Source organism: Grammomys surdaster, unplaced genomic scaffold (genome assembly GCF_004785775.1).
Source record: "Grammomys surdaster isolate TR1022 unplaced genomic scaffold, NIH_TR_1.0 150, whole genome shotgun sequence".
In the NCBI taxonomy this organism is placed as follows: domain Eukaryota; kingdom Metazoa; phylum Chordata; class Mammalia; order Rodentia; family Muridae; genus Grammomys; species Grammomys surdaster.
Genome location: NW_021604608.1, coordinates 19,872,681 through 19,884,408, shown reverse-complemented (window position 1 = coordinate 19,884,408; position 11,728 = coordinate 19,872,681). Strand labels below are relative to the sequence as shown.

Genomic DNA, 11,728 nt, shown 5'->3' with positions numbered 1-11,728 from the left:
TCCACACAATCAGGAAGGAGGATTGCATATACGCACACCTCCCTACTGAGTTAGCATCTCCCAGCAACTCTTTATTACCTGAGTGATGGCTATAGGCTTTCTCAGTCTCCAAACCTGAGATCTATAACATTTTTCACAAATGAGTATCTACTCATGAAACAGGAAAAGCCATAAACATTGCCCTTTCCCTCATACGTATACACAGGCATACGTTTATAGGCATCTTTCTAATCACTTTGATTCAGTCTTAAAATTAATAGATGATGGGGTCATGCCAGCCAATTAGCTATTATTTATAACACTTGTCTGTTCTTTTCTTCTGAGACCTGTAACCAATCAGGAAGTACACATCAGAAGGGTCCCCCCCACCCCCGCCGCTTGCCTCCGTCCCAAGTTCTGCTGCTGTTACTTTGCACAGTATGACTCTCTAGATGAAAGATTTATTTTTCCTTCCATCTCTGTCCTAATGAGTGAGAAAGGAACACTTGGTGTGCGACTGGAATTCTTTGAGTGACAGGTAATATCATAAATAAGAAATGTTCTTTGGTAATTACAGAGAAATCCATTTGGCAGTGTTAAAATACCTTCTGGTCTGGAGCTGTATTTTATACACAACTCTGAATAACAGGGACACGGAAGATGGATTACAGGGATCATTATGGTCATTGGGAAGTCTGATTATTTAGAAAAACACAGCAAGCAAGGAGTTCCAAACAAATTAAATTTGGGAGTAAGTAATAACACCACATACATATGGTTGAACCCCACAAGGTTATTTTCCTCATACAGCAGTTTGTCTTTTCAAAGAAAAGACTTCACAAGCATGAAAACAAGAGCTCTATATTTGGTTACTATTTAAATAAGATGTGGGTTTAAATATGGCATACTTGGGAAATGCACTTCGTTGTCCAAATTAGGATGGTTATTTTAGTCTCTCATTGAAGATGGACTATTCATATGGCTTCCCAAGGAATCTCTCTGGCTGTGCTGGGCACAGAGTTCATCTGCAGAGTACAGTTAGTGGAAGCATCAGCAGCAGACCTCCCCATAACCCCATCCAGAAAGATTGTTCAGATGTCCCAAGAGGGAGCATCGGTCTCTTGGCTTGCCCGCCTTCCCTTCTTCAGTGAGTCTTTGAGGTATGTTCATGAATGTTGGGTACCGGTCCTTAGGGTTTAGAAGATCTTGCATTGGTTAATGGAAAACAGCTTCCTTCTATTTCGCCTCCTGGCCTGGTTGACAGCTGTTCGGACAGCACATTCAAATACCTGCTGTACTCCCCGGTTGCTAAGGGCTGAGCACTCCAAGTAGCCCTTGGCTCTCACATCCTGGGCAAGTCTCTTCCCTTCTATGGCATTGATGCAGGAAGCCCTGTGAGGTCCCATCTCTCTCTGGTCAGTCTGTGTGGCCACAACCAGCACCGGGGTACAGGGTAGGTTGCTCCTGATCTCACTGATCCATTTGTTCTTCAAGTTCAGGAATGAACTATGGTTGGCCACAGAGTAGCACATCAGTACCACATCTGCCTGCTGGTAAGAGAGGGGGCGAATGCTTCTGAAGGCATCATTGCCAGCAGTGTCCCAGAGACCCAGGCTGATCTGGATGCCATCCATGAAGACGTCTACACCCGTATTCTCGTACACAGTGGGTTTGTAGGCCTCCGGGAAAGTCTCCGAGGTAAAGCGCACCAAGAGTGAGGTTTTCCCCACAGCGCTGTCCCCTACCAACACGCACTTGATAGAGCTCAGCATTGTCCTTGTCTGAAGTCGTATTTAAGAGTCCAGGATCCCAAGGGAAAGAACCCTCAGTGGGCTACTGTAGCAGGTTCCATACAGTAAGGAGACAGCAACCAGGGCTTATGTTCTCAGAATCTCCAAATCTCAGACATCAATTACAGATAGTACTTCTCCAGTCTGCCCTGGTGAGGACCAGTGACTGCTTGGGAAACCTCTGAAGCTTGGTTGGCAACTGGAACAGAAAGAGAAGGGGGAAACTGAGGCTCTCCTTTCTGATGACAAGAAGCATCCTCGTTGACAAATTAAGAATGTGGGTCCCATCTCAGGGTAGCCATTCAACCCTATTTGTCTAGTCCCATCCCTCCCCTTGTCAAAATAAGTTAGAACCTGTCCCCCAACACTTAGCACTTGTAACATCTCCTGGCCAAAAGGCAGGAGAAGAGTTTATCCTTAAAAATCAGCCCTTGAATGGCGAGTATAGCAGTACCCATCTTTAATCCCGGGATCCAGGAGACTGAGGTGGGAGGATTCTGAGTTAGAGGCTAGCTCTGGCTACATAGCAAGAGATCACAGGGAAATAAGGGAAGGGAAGGGGAAGGGAGGGCAAGGGAGGGCAAGGGAGGGGAGGGGAGGAGAGGGGAGGAGAGGGGAGGGGAGGAGAGGGAAGGAGAGAAGAGGGGAAAAGATCAGCCTGGTAATAACACAAGGAACTGCTCTGATTGCCACATGGAAAAGGCCTTAGATGCCCACCTGGTATACGAATGACTCGTGAACACAGCTTTTGACTGGCCAAGAAGCAGGAAGGCGAGTGGGCAAAGGCGGCTGGGTGTGTGTAGCCTCAGGTTCTAGTAGATCTCAGCCACTTCCGGAACTGCAAAGAAAAAAATTAATGAGCGACAAATGCCATATATGATTCCCTTCACTTGCAGAGTAACCAACCAGTCCTTGGTTTACGCAGGAACTGGCTTTGAATTGGGGTTGAAGCAAGAGAAATCATTGTTATTGTTGTGGTTTCTCCCTTGAGATTCTTTAGTAAAGTTGGCTCCAGATGAGGAAGACTCTCTGTGGAGTTCTTGTTCTCCACAGCTGAAAGCGAGCTGTTACCTCTGCCGCTGTGTGTAGATACTGACTTAACTCTAATACTCGGTTCACAAGTGTGTGATGTGTTTAATGATGTGGAGACTAAGTTATTTCTTTCTTCAACAATTTGGGACAGTCATCTGCAGAGCAGGCCCCTAATGAAACAAAACAACTTGCTTGAAAACAATTATACTCAACACCAACATTTAAGTAGGACTGCACAAATATGGCGGGATCTGAATTTTATGAAGGGGAAAATAGATTCTCAATTGTTTGTGGGTTTGAAAGCGTCAAGCGAAGAGCCCAGACTTGCACACAGCATGGTATCAGATGAGTAATTCTCTCAAGGCCGACATGATTCAGTCAAACGAAAGGTGTTTGAGACCAAAGTTCAGAGTAAAGGTTGTTAGCGGAATTGGCTTTATTCACCCCACCTGACAGCAATTATCCCAGCTTATCACGCAGAAAGCACACCCAAGGCAGACTCCTGTAAAGGGCAAGGGTTAAAATCCCCCCTCTTAATCCTAAGGATTCCTCCAAAGACTTTTTATATCCTTGTCAACTTACAGTTTCTGTTTAATTAGACTTGATAGCCTTTGCAAATGAGTTATATAAACAACACATGGTTTTTATGAATTCTGTCTTTCTTAACACATAAGCTATGTGACCCTAGCCAAGTTACTTAACATGTCCGAATCTTGGTTTCCTCTAAATATGAGTTGTATGGGGACCCATCATATTCTCGGTTTCCACACTAAAGATGCCCAACCTTCAGTGTCCCTGGCATAGCAGCTGCAATGCCACACGTGTGGGATACGCTCACACAGGATGGCCTGGACACCCACTTGTTTCCAGATCTTTGACAGAAGGGCTCCATAATATTTCAGTTAAACATAAACTCTTTAGACCTATAGACAGCCTAAACATGCATTTGTGACTTTGTTTACAGGTGACACTGAATTCTTTAATTTTTCCTGCCAATATAGCAGGACCAGATTAGTAAAATGGTGCATACGTCAGATTTGTGGGTTATTTCTTATGGATTTGTAGCCAGGGTTCCTGAGTGACTATAAAAGGGCATCCCTGAGATAGCATGCTAAGAATGGGAGAAAAAGAAGTTCAGTGGTGGTGGCACACGCCTTTAATCCAAACACTCAGGAGGCAGAGGCAGCAGATCTCTGAATTCAAGGCCAGCCCAGCCTGGTCTACCGAGTGAGCCAGGGTTTTACACACACACACACACACACACACACACACACACACACACACACAAACACACACAAAGGGATGGGAGAAAAGAGCAGGGAACGTTGAAATGGAATCCAAGGTGCCTAATTAGCAACCTGAATGGTCACATTCAAACAGTATCTTAACCCCAGTTTCCTCCTGGTAAAAACCAACGTCGTAATACCTGTCTCACACAGTTGTTGAGAGTACCCTGTGGGCTTAATCCCTTGGCTTAACACATCACGTGAACAAACTGTACATATACATGTATATAAACACAGAGCACTCAGGACAAGCAGCCCTGGCAATCAGTCATTACTAAATACGGCTATTTAAATGGCAAGCGGCTATTCATTCACACGAGGAACTTGAAACCTCGCTAAAGAGATTTCATAGAAATGAGATTTAAAAGAAAAACGACAGAAATTTCTTCTTATAGCATAAAAATAAAATAGTACAGGAATGAAGAAATACTGAGAATGTGTCCCCCATAGAGATAAAAAGAAATGCCAGACCAGAGAAAAAAGCTCTGTTCTGAGTGTGTTGGCTTTCCCACGGCAACCCCTTGTTACTGAATAACACACCCAGGGCTTCAGTTCCCCAAGCTGTAAACCGTGTGGTGTGGCAAGCTTTCTTGATGCCCCCCCCCACCCCGCTAAGAACAAAGGCAAAGGAAAACCTTTATTGCCTGACCTGGTAGCCTAAGAACCAAATCCCTGCACCATTCTGTAAGGTGAAGTAACAAGCCAGGCTAGGCCTTCAGCAGGTGGCCATATATGGAGCTGAGGGAGCGGGAGAGAACACGCCAGTCCAGGCTAGAGCAACACCCTATATAGACATGATCTTCAGTGCTCAGCACATGTCACATGCACCCTCGGGAGAGTCACTGTGGCCCACACAGGCTGCGTGTAGGCTGATGGACTTTCTGTGAAATTTCTCCTAAAGAAGGACATTATCCCTTCTATGGTTTGTGAGTGGAAAATAAAAGTGAGTTTAGGGCAGAGTGTCATTAGTGGCTACCCGGCCAGGTGTCCTCTGTAGGGCTCTCCATTGGGAAGAGTCTTTTCAAGCTTCCTCTGATAATGTTTGAAGGAACACCCTTAGTGTTAGGCAGTTAAGCTGCCTCTCCTGGTCTTCAGTCTGGAATGACTGAGCCTCCAATCCCATGTCTGAGTCTCATAGCTTGATTTCCTTTTGCTCTTCTCCTACTGTTTCTGAGAAAGGGGGCACCTTCTGCAGACCTCCACAGTTGAGACACAGAGTCCCATGAGAGAGCTCCATGTGACAAGCTGGCCCTTCCGTCTACTCTGATGAAGGAACAAAGGAAGGCAGAGAGAGGACTTGGGGCATGAGGTATCTTAGTCCTCTGAGGACTAACATTTACCACACAACACTCACCTGGCACAGACAGACACTGCTTCTCACTAGGACCCTTCCACAGACAAACACATTGATTCTCTAGTGGCCAGAAACCTGCCCCCCACTCACACCAAAGTCCTGCCCCTTTGCAAACATCTTCCTTGACCCCCAACCCTGCGTCTCCCATTGCCACTCCTACATGCTATCTCAGTTGCCCTGTTCTGTCCCCATAATTCCCTCTGTCAGCACACAGCTGAACCGGTTAGTCCCACTTGTAAACTGGAACTGGATCCCTTCCTCACAGGCAGCTCGTGAGGACTAGCTTTAGATGCAAACATGGTCGCTAATTCCTGCTGTACATACAACACTTTGACATAGAGAACAGCTCTCATTTGCTCTGTAAAGCAAAGCCCCTTCAGAATACACCATAGTTAAAAACAAACGAATCATAACTATCTGGAGGGTTTTGAGTAGATGGTGTTGGTGGAGGTAATTTTTCACAAACACTGCCCCTCTGGGTAGAGCGGTTTGTGCTTGGAATCCTAGCACCATGAGGCTGAGGCAGGAGGTTGCTGTGAGTTCCAGGCTAGCATGAGCTACAGAGGAAAACCTCCCAAAAAGATGAGCCCACAACAGTTCAGTAGTTCAGGCCTTTCTACCAACAACCAGTCATGGAAACAGGAGGGGTCCTCAGGACACTAACCTTTACTGCTGAACTATTGGCTATTGATTGCCTCTGGGAGAGGAGAAAGTTGCTTTTTTTCAGTGGTGTACCACTGCTAAGCCTGCCAGACTTCAGTAGACAACTCCAGATTCATGGCCACACAGATAGTCCTGGTGAAACTCAGTGGGTCACCAAACAAAATAAATAGATTTGAACCGGAAAGAAATGTGTGAGGAGTTGGGGTAGACAGAGGTAGCAGAGACTTGGCAGGGTGTGTGTGGACGGCGTGCACCATGTGCATGAAAAAGATGATGAAAAATGGAAATAAGTAATGTCTTCATCTTGCTTTTCTTGTTGTTGTTTGTTGAGTGGTTTTTTGTTGTTTTGTTTTGTTTTTTTGGTTTTTCAAGACAGGGTTTCTCTGTGTAGCCCTGGCTGTCCTGGAACTCACTCTATAGACCAGGCTGGCCTCGAACTCAGAAATCCACCTGCCTCTGCGCCCCAAGTGCTGGGATTAAAGGCGTGCGCCACCACCACCCAGGCCCCCCCCCTTTTTTTTTTTGCATGTAACTCTGGCTGTCCTGAAACTCTGTAGACCAGGCTGGCTTCAAACTCAGAGATGCACCTAACTCTGCTTCCCAAGTGATGGGATCAAAGGCTTAGGCCACCACTGCCCATCAAAGTCTTTACCTTAAATTCCATTTTATACTATTTAATTTCACTAATTCTCAATCCTACTTGAATGGTTCACCCTACTGTGCTGCTAATCGCTACAGTCATGAAATTCCCTTTTAAAACCAAAAAGACCATACACTCGTCAGTTTATTTTCTATACACAGATTGCCTCTGTTCCCAACAGATCCTGCTCAGGACTTCATTGTTGTAACAGTGTATACTCCAGAACCAAAGTTCTAAGCAAGCTTTAAGCCCAAGGTATATTTAACCTCATCAAAACGACATTAAAACAGCATTACCTTCCAAACCCAAGGCTTCCCACATGTCTGCATCCAAAGCCTCCAAGTCTCTGAGCCATCAGTTCTTATACTATCCCCAGACCAAGCCAGGCCCAGGAAGTAGTGGGCACTTCAGTCTGGTCCCCACCAATGAGCTGGGGAAAAGGTGTAAAGTTATCCTTTACCCAGCATGGGGGAAGTCATGTGGCAGCAAGGATCTTTGCAGGAACTTTGGCATTCAGCTTCTAATTAGAAATGCACTCTTTTTTATGCTGTTTAAAATAACAGGCTTTATTTAAGATTAGAGAGCTACTGGATAAATTCATTTCTCCCTATAATTGAGATCCTTTAAAATAACAGTGGAGAGCTGGGCATTGGAGGCGCACACCTTTAGTCCCCACACTTAGGAAACAGTGGCAGACAGATCTCTGAGTTCAAGGTCAGCCTGGTCTAAAGAATTAGTTCCAGGACAGCCAGGGCTACACAAAGAGAAACATAAAGAGAAACAAAAATAAAAATAAATAACTGTATAGAAGTTGTAAAATTGAAACAGCAAACGTACACTTCAAGATAGTAATGATTCCAAAGGTGCGGAAGGAAGAGAACTTAATGAAAAATGAATATTATATGTAATTTCCTTCATTTGCTAGGTAACCGTCCAGTCCTTGGTTTATGCAGGAATTTGCATTGAAGCAGGAGAAATCACTGGAACGCTAGTAATTAGCTCTGGTTTCTTCTCCCTTGAGAATCTTTTGCAAGGTTGGCTACAGATGGGGACGACCCTCTGTAGAGTTCTCTACAGCTGAGAGCAGGCTCCGTTATCTATGCTGCACTGTGTAGCTTCCGACATGTTGTTTGAACGTGCTAAAGTGGATTGTTCCCAGGACCTGCGATTGTAGGTGAATCTCCTTTCCTTCATTTTGCTTATGTGTATTTAATGATAAATATAGGCATGCTTTACTTGTGCAATTTATTTGCATGTGTGTGTGTGTGTGTGTGTGTGTGTGTGTGTGTGTTGCTGGGAATCAAACCCCAGGGTCTTGCACTTGGGAGGCAAACATCTACTGCTGAGCTACACCCCCAGCCACCAACCTGTGCAAATCTGAGAAAGTGTTCTGTATGCGTCACTGAGCTTTAGTTTGGGCTTGGAAAGGAAAGGAAAAGGAAAAGGAAAAGGAAAAGGAAAAGGAAAAGGAAAAGGAAAAGGAAAGGCTGAGCTGGACCTTTGAAGGAAACAAAGTCTCTGGGCTGAGGATGTAGCATCACCTAGCATGTGTGTCTCTAGATTTAATCCCCCCATCCCTCAAAAAGTAATTTTAAAACAATCTAGCTCTGGACAGCTAGATTTGCTGAAGCCTCCTGGAAGCACTCGCTCTAATTTTTAGTTCCTACTTTTAGTATCAGTCTTACTTTCTCCCTGTGGAAGAAGACGTAGGAAGGTGAGCAGCCGCCTCCGGTTACAGATGATCACAGATGGCTCCCAGCAAGCCCCTCATCCTTCCTGCTTACACACTGTTTTGTTTTGTTTGTTTGTTTACTTGCTTTTTTTTCAGATATTCAAAGAAATCGGAATAGAATCTATTTGTTAAGTGGCATTAAGGATCCTACTGTTGGCTTTGTTGGGTGAGTCTTGTTGTTTTCATCTGACAAGGTTAGGGCATCGCCAAGGTGAAAATAAAAAATGGGAAATGCTGCAAAGTCTGAAACTGTACTTAGCTCTGTACATGTATTTACTCGTGGAGAGTCAGTGTGCATGCCGTGTCCCGTGTCCGGAGATCAGAGGAAAACTTGCCCAAGCTGAGTCTCTCCTTCCATCTTGTGGGTTCCAGGAATTGAGCCCATGTCTTCGGCCTGAGCAGCAAGTGCTTTACCCCAGCTGAGCCATCTGGGTGGCCCAGAAGCTGAAATTTTGTATTAACATAATCTTAAATTGAAGATTTCACACCAAGGAAATTTGTTTCATGCATGAAGTTATTTAAAATACCGTTTATGCCGGGCGGTGGTGGCGCACGCCTTTAATCCCAGCACTTGGGAGGCAGAGGCAGGTGGATTTCTGAGTTCGAGGCCAGCCTGGTCTACAGAGTGAGTTCCAGGACAGCCAGGGCTACACAGAAAAACCCTGTCTCGAAAAACCAAAACAAAAATAAAAATAAAAAAAATAAAATACCATTTATTATTACCTTCTGTTATGTGTATGGATTATTTGTGAAATGTTAAAGACTTTCATATTTAAACTTGGGTCCTATTGCTAACATTTATCATCACGCCTATGTAAATATTCCAATCTAAACTATTTGATATTTAAAATATTTTTGTCCCAAGCAATGTAGACAAAGGATGCTCGGCTCAGGTCACATGCACACCCATGTTCATGCATGTGCAGGTACATGTGTGTAGCCTTATCTAACAGAGACGGTGACCCATTTGTAGGTAAAATAAACACAAATGCTTGTATCTCTCTACAAAACAGTGACGACAAGTGAGGGAAGAGGGTGATGGATGAAATAAGATTGGAAAGCAGGCTGGAGAGATGGCTCAGTGGTTAAGAACTCTGTCTACTATTCCAGAGGTCCCAGGTTCAATTCTCAGCACCCACATGGCAGCTCACCAAATGTCTCCAGCTCCAGAGGATTCGACATCCTCAGCATAGACATTCACACATGCACGTAGGCCAAATATCAGTATAGATAAAATAAATAAAGATTTTTAAACAACTGAAGAACTATTGAAGTTGGGTGCTGGATATGTGGAAGAATGTAAGTTTCCTTTCTGTTTTGTGTTTGCCTCAAATTTTTCAAATTTAACAGGAATGGTGAGGTGGCTTAGTCGGTAAAGACACCTGCCACCAAGTCTGACAACCTGAGTGTGATTCCTGGGGTCCATATGTCCAGAGAAGAGAACCAACTCCCATAAGATGTCCTCCGACCTCTACACACACCATAGCATGTGCAGTGACTTCCCGTCTCCAACAAATAAATTTTTAAAAAAAAAATTAAGTTGTAAAGTTTTAAACAGTGGGGTCTTTTATTATAAGCATCACCAATAATAATAAAGTATACTTGCCTTAAACCCATAATTCTCCTGTCTCAGCCTCCCAAGTACTATAATTACAGGCCTGGGGAACATTACCTGGCTACTATAATGACTTCTTAAAGTGTTTGGAGGAATGCTGTCGGGACATCAGGTGACAAGTGACTGAGACAGATATGCATGTGCTCAGAGCATGTGGCCTCCAGGTAGAAGCCACCGCCCCAGTTAGGGATCCTACAGAAAAATCTTGTGATTCAAGTTCAACCTGCTTTGTGACTCAATGAAATCAAAAGTCAGACTCTTTTTTAAATTTCCTAAGTCTTCAGCTTTTCCCAACCAAACGAGACGGTTATCGTTTCTCAAAGAATTTTAAAAATTCTTCTTAGGGATAGGAGGATATTAACTCTTTTCTTGATTAAATATAGTGCTAATATTTGTTATATATATCATATACATATATCTCATATACATATATAACATATACACATATAACATATACATATCACACACACACATATATATGGTATGCCCATATGTTTTAGGAAATTCCCCTGATTACTGGTACTCCCTCATACTGAACAACCCCCAGTCTGCAGGGTAACAAGTCCCCCGCTGTGGAAAGAAATTCAGTGTGTCGAAAGGACCAAAAGGTCACTAGCGTCAACCCACTCATTTCCCCCACAAGGAAGCCAAGAGTTACAGAAAGCAGTGCAGCTGCCAGCGACCGACTTGCACGCCCAGAATGGAACCTGCTGAGTCAGCACATTTCCATCCACTGGGCATGTTTCAAACGCACCCTGTCTTTTCTTTCATATTTAAGCACAGAGCTCATAGAGCTAGCTAGCGCCTCCAAATTATTCATTCCAAATTAACCAATTCTCCCCCGCATCTCTCCAGGGGAAAGATTCTACTACACAAAAGTGACCTTTTTTTTTTTTTACTCAAAAAGTAGCTCCAAATTCTAATATGAAATTATTATTTCTCCAGACTGGCACTTCCTTTATTGTTGACATGAAAGATCATTTTCCTTTCAGGTAATCATTACCCTAAGTCCTTTAGAATTAGGATAAACCCTTAACTCTTGGCATGTTTAAACGATGAGGAAGACGGGCCTTTTAGCCCTGAGAAGAGAGCAGTGATTTTGGTTAGTGAGGACATCTAACATCACTGATCTGTGAAGGACCCGGCTGCGGAGACTGAGGGCCCGGTTGGATCAGCACCCCCCTTGCTGATTAATAACATGACCTGAGGTGAGTCACAGAACTGGAGCCACAAAGCACGGATGATAACAGGTAGCCTACATGACTTCTGAGTCATCCGAGAGGATGCTATGTCTCACACCGAGCTGAGTGCTTGACCTTTGGCAAGGAATTATAAATAACAGCCAGACGCTGTTTAAAGTGCTTCACAAAGATCGCCTCATTCGATGGCAACTGTACCCTGCTGTCAGCTCCACTGTCCCCTCAGTTTACAGAGGGGACAATAAATAAGGCACAGAGAAGTAATGAGTCTTGTCCAAGACGACAACTAGTGAGGAAGACTGCTGGGGTAGGAACAATCATGTTCTTGATTCAATCTGTAGCTTTAGAGTAACTTATAAAATACATTTCAATTCCAAAACATTATTTAAGTTCAGTAAAAATAATTTATACATGCACTAAGACTTGCCCTTACCTGTT

The 11,728-nt window shown here is 44.0% G+C and overlaps 1 protein-coding gene across 2 annotated transcripts in view; it reads right to left on the bottom strand.

Moving 5' to 3' along the window:
- Positions 1-420: 420 nt before the first annotated feature.
- The window catches only part of Rhoh (ras homolog family member H), a 34,309-nt gene continuing 23,001 nt past the window's right edge, over positions 421-11,728 (bottom strand). For both annotated transcript variants that reach the window (XM_028765262.1, XM_028765261.1), the window contains exons 2-3: positions 2,487-2,607; positions 421-1,968 (exon numbers count right to left, since the gene is read on the bottom strand). In XM_028765262.1, coding sequence (XP_028621095.1) covers positions 1,176-1,751 — 576 coding nt within the window. In that variant the 5' untranslated portion in view covers positions 1,752-1,968; positions 2,487-2,607 and the 3' untranslated portion in view covers positions 421-1,175. The remainder of the gene's footprint in view (positions 1,969-2,486; positions 2,608-11,728) is intronic.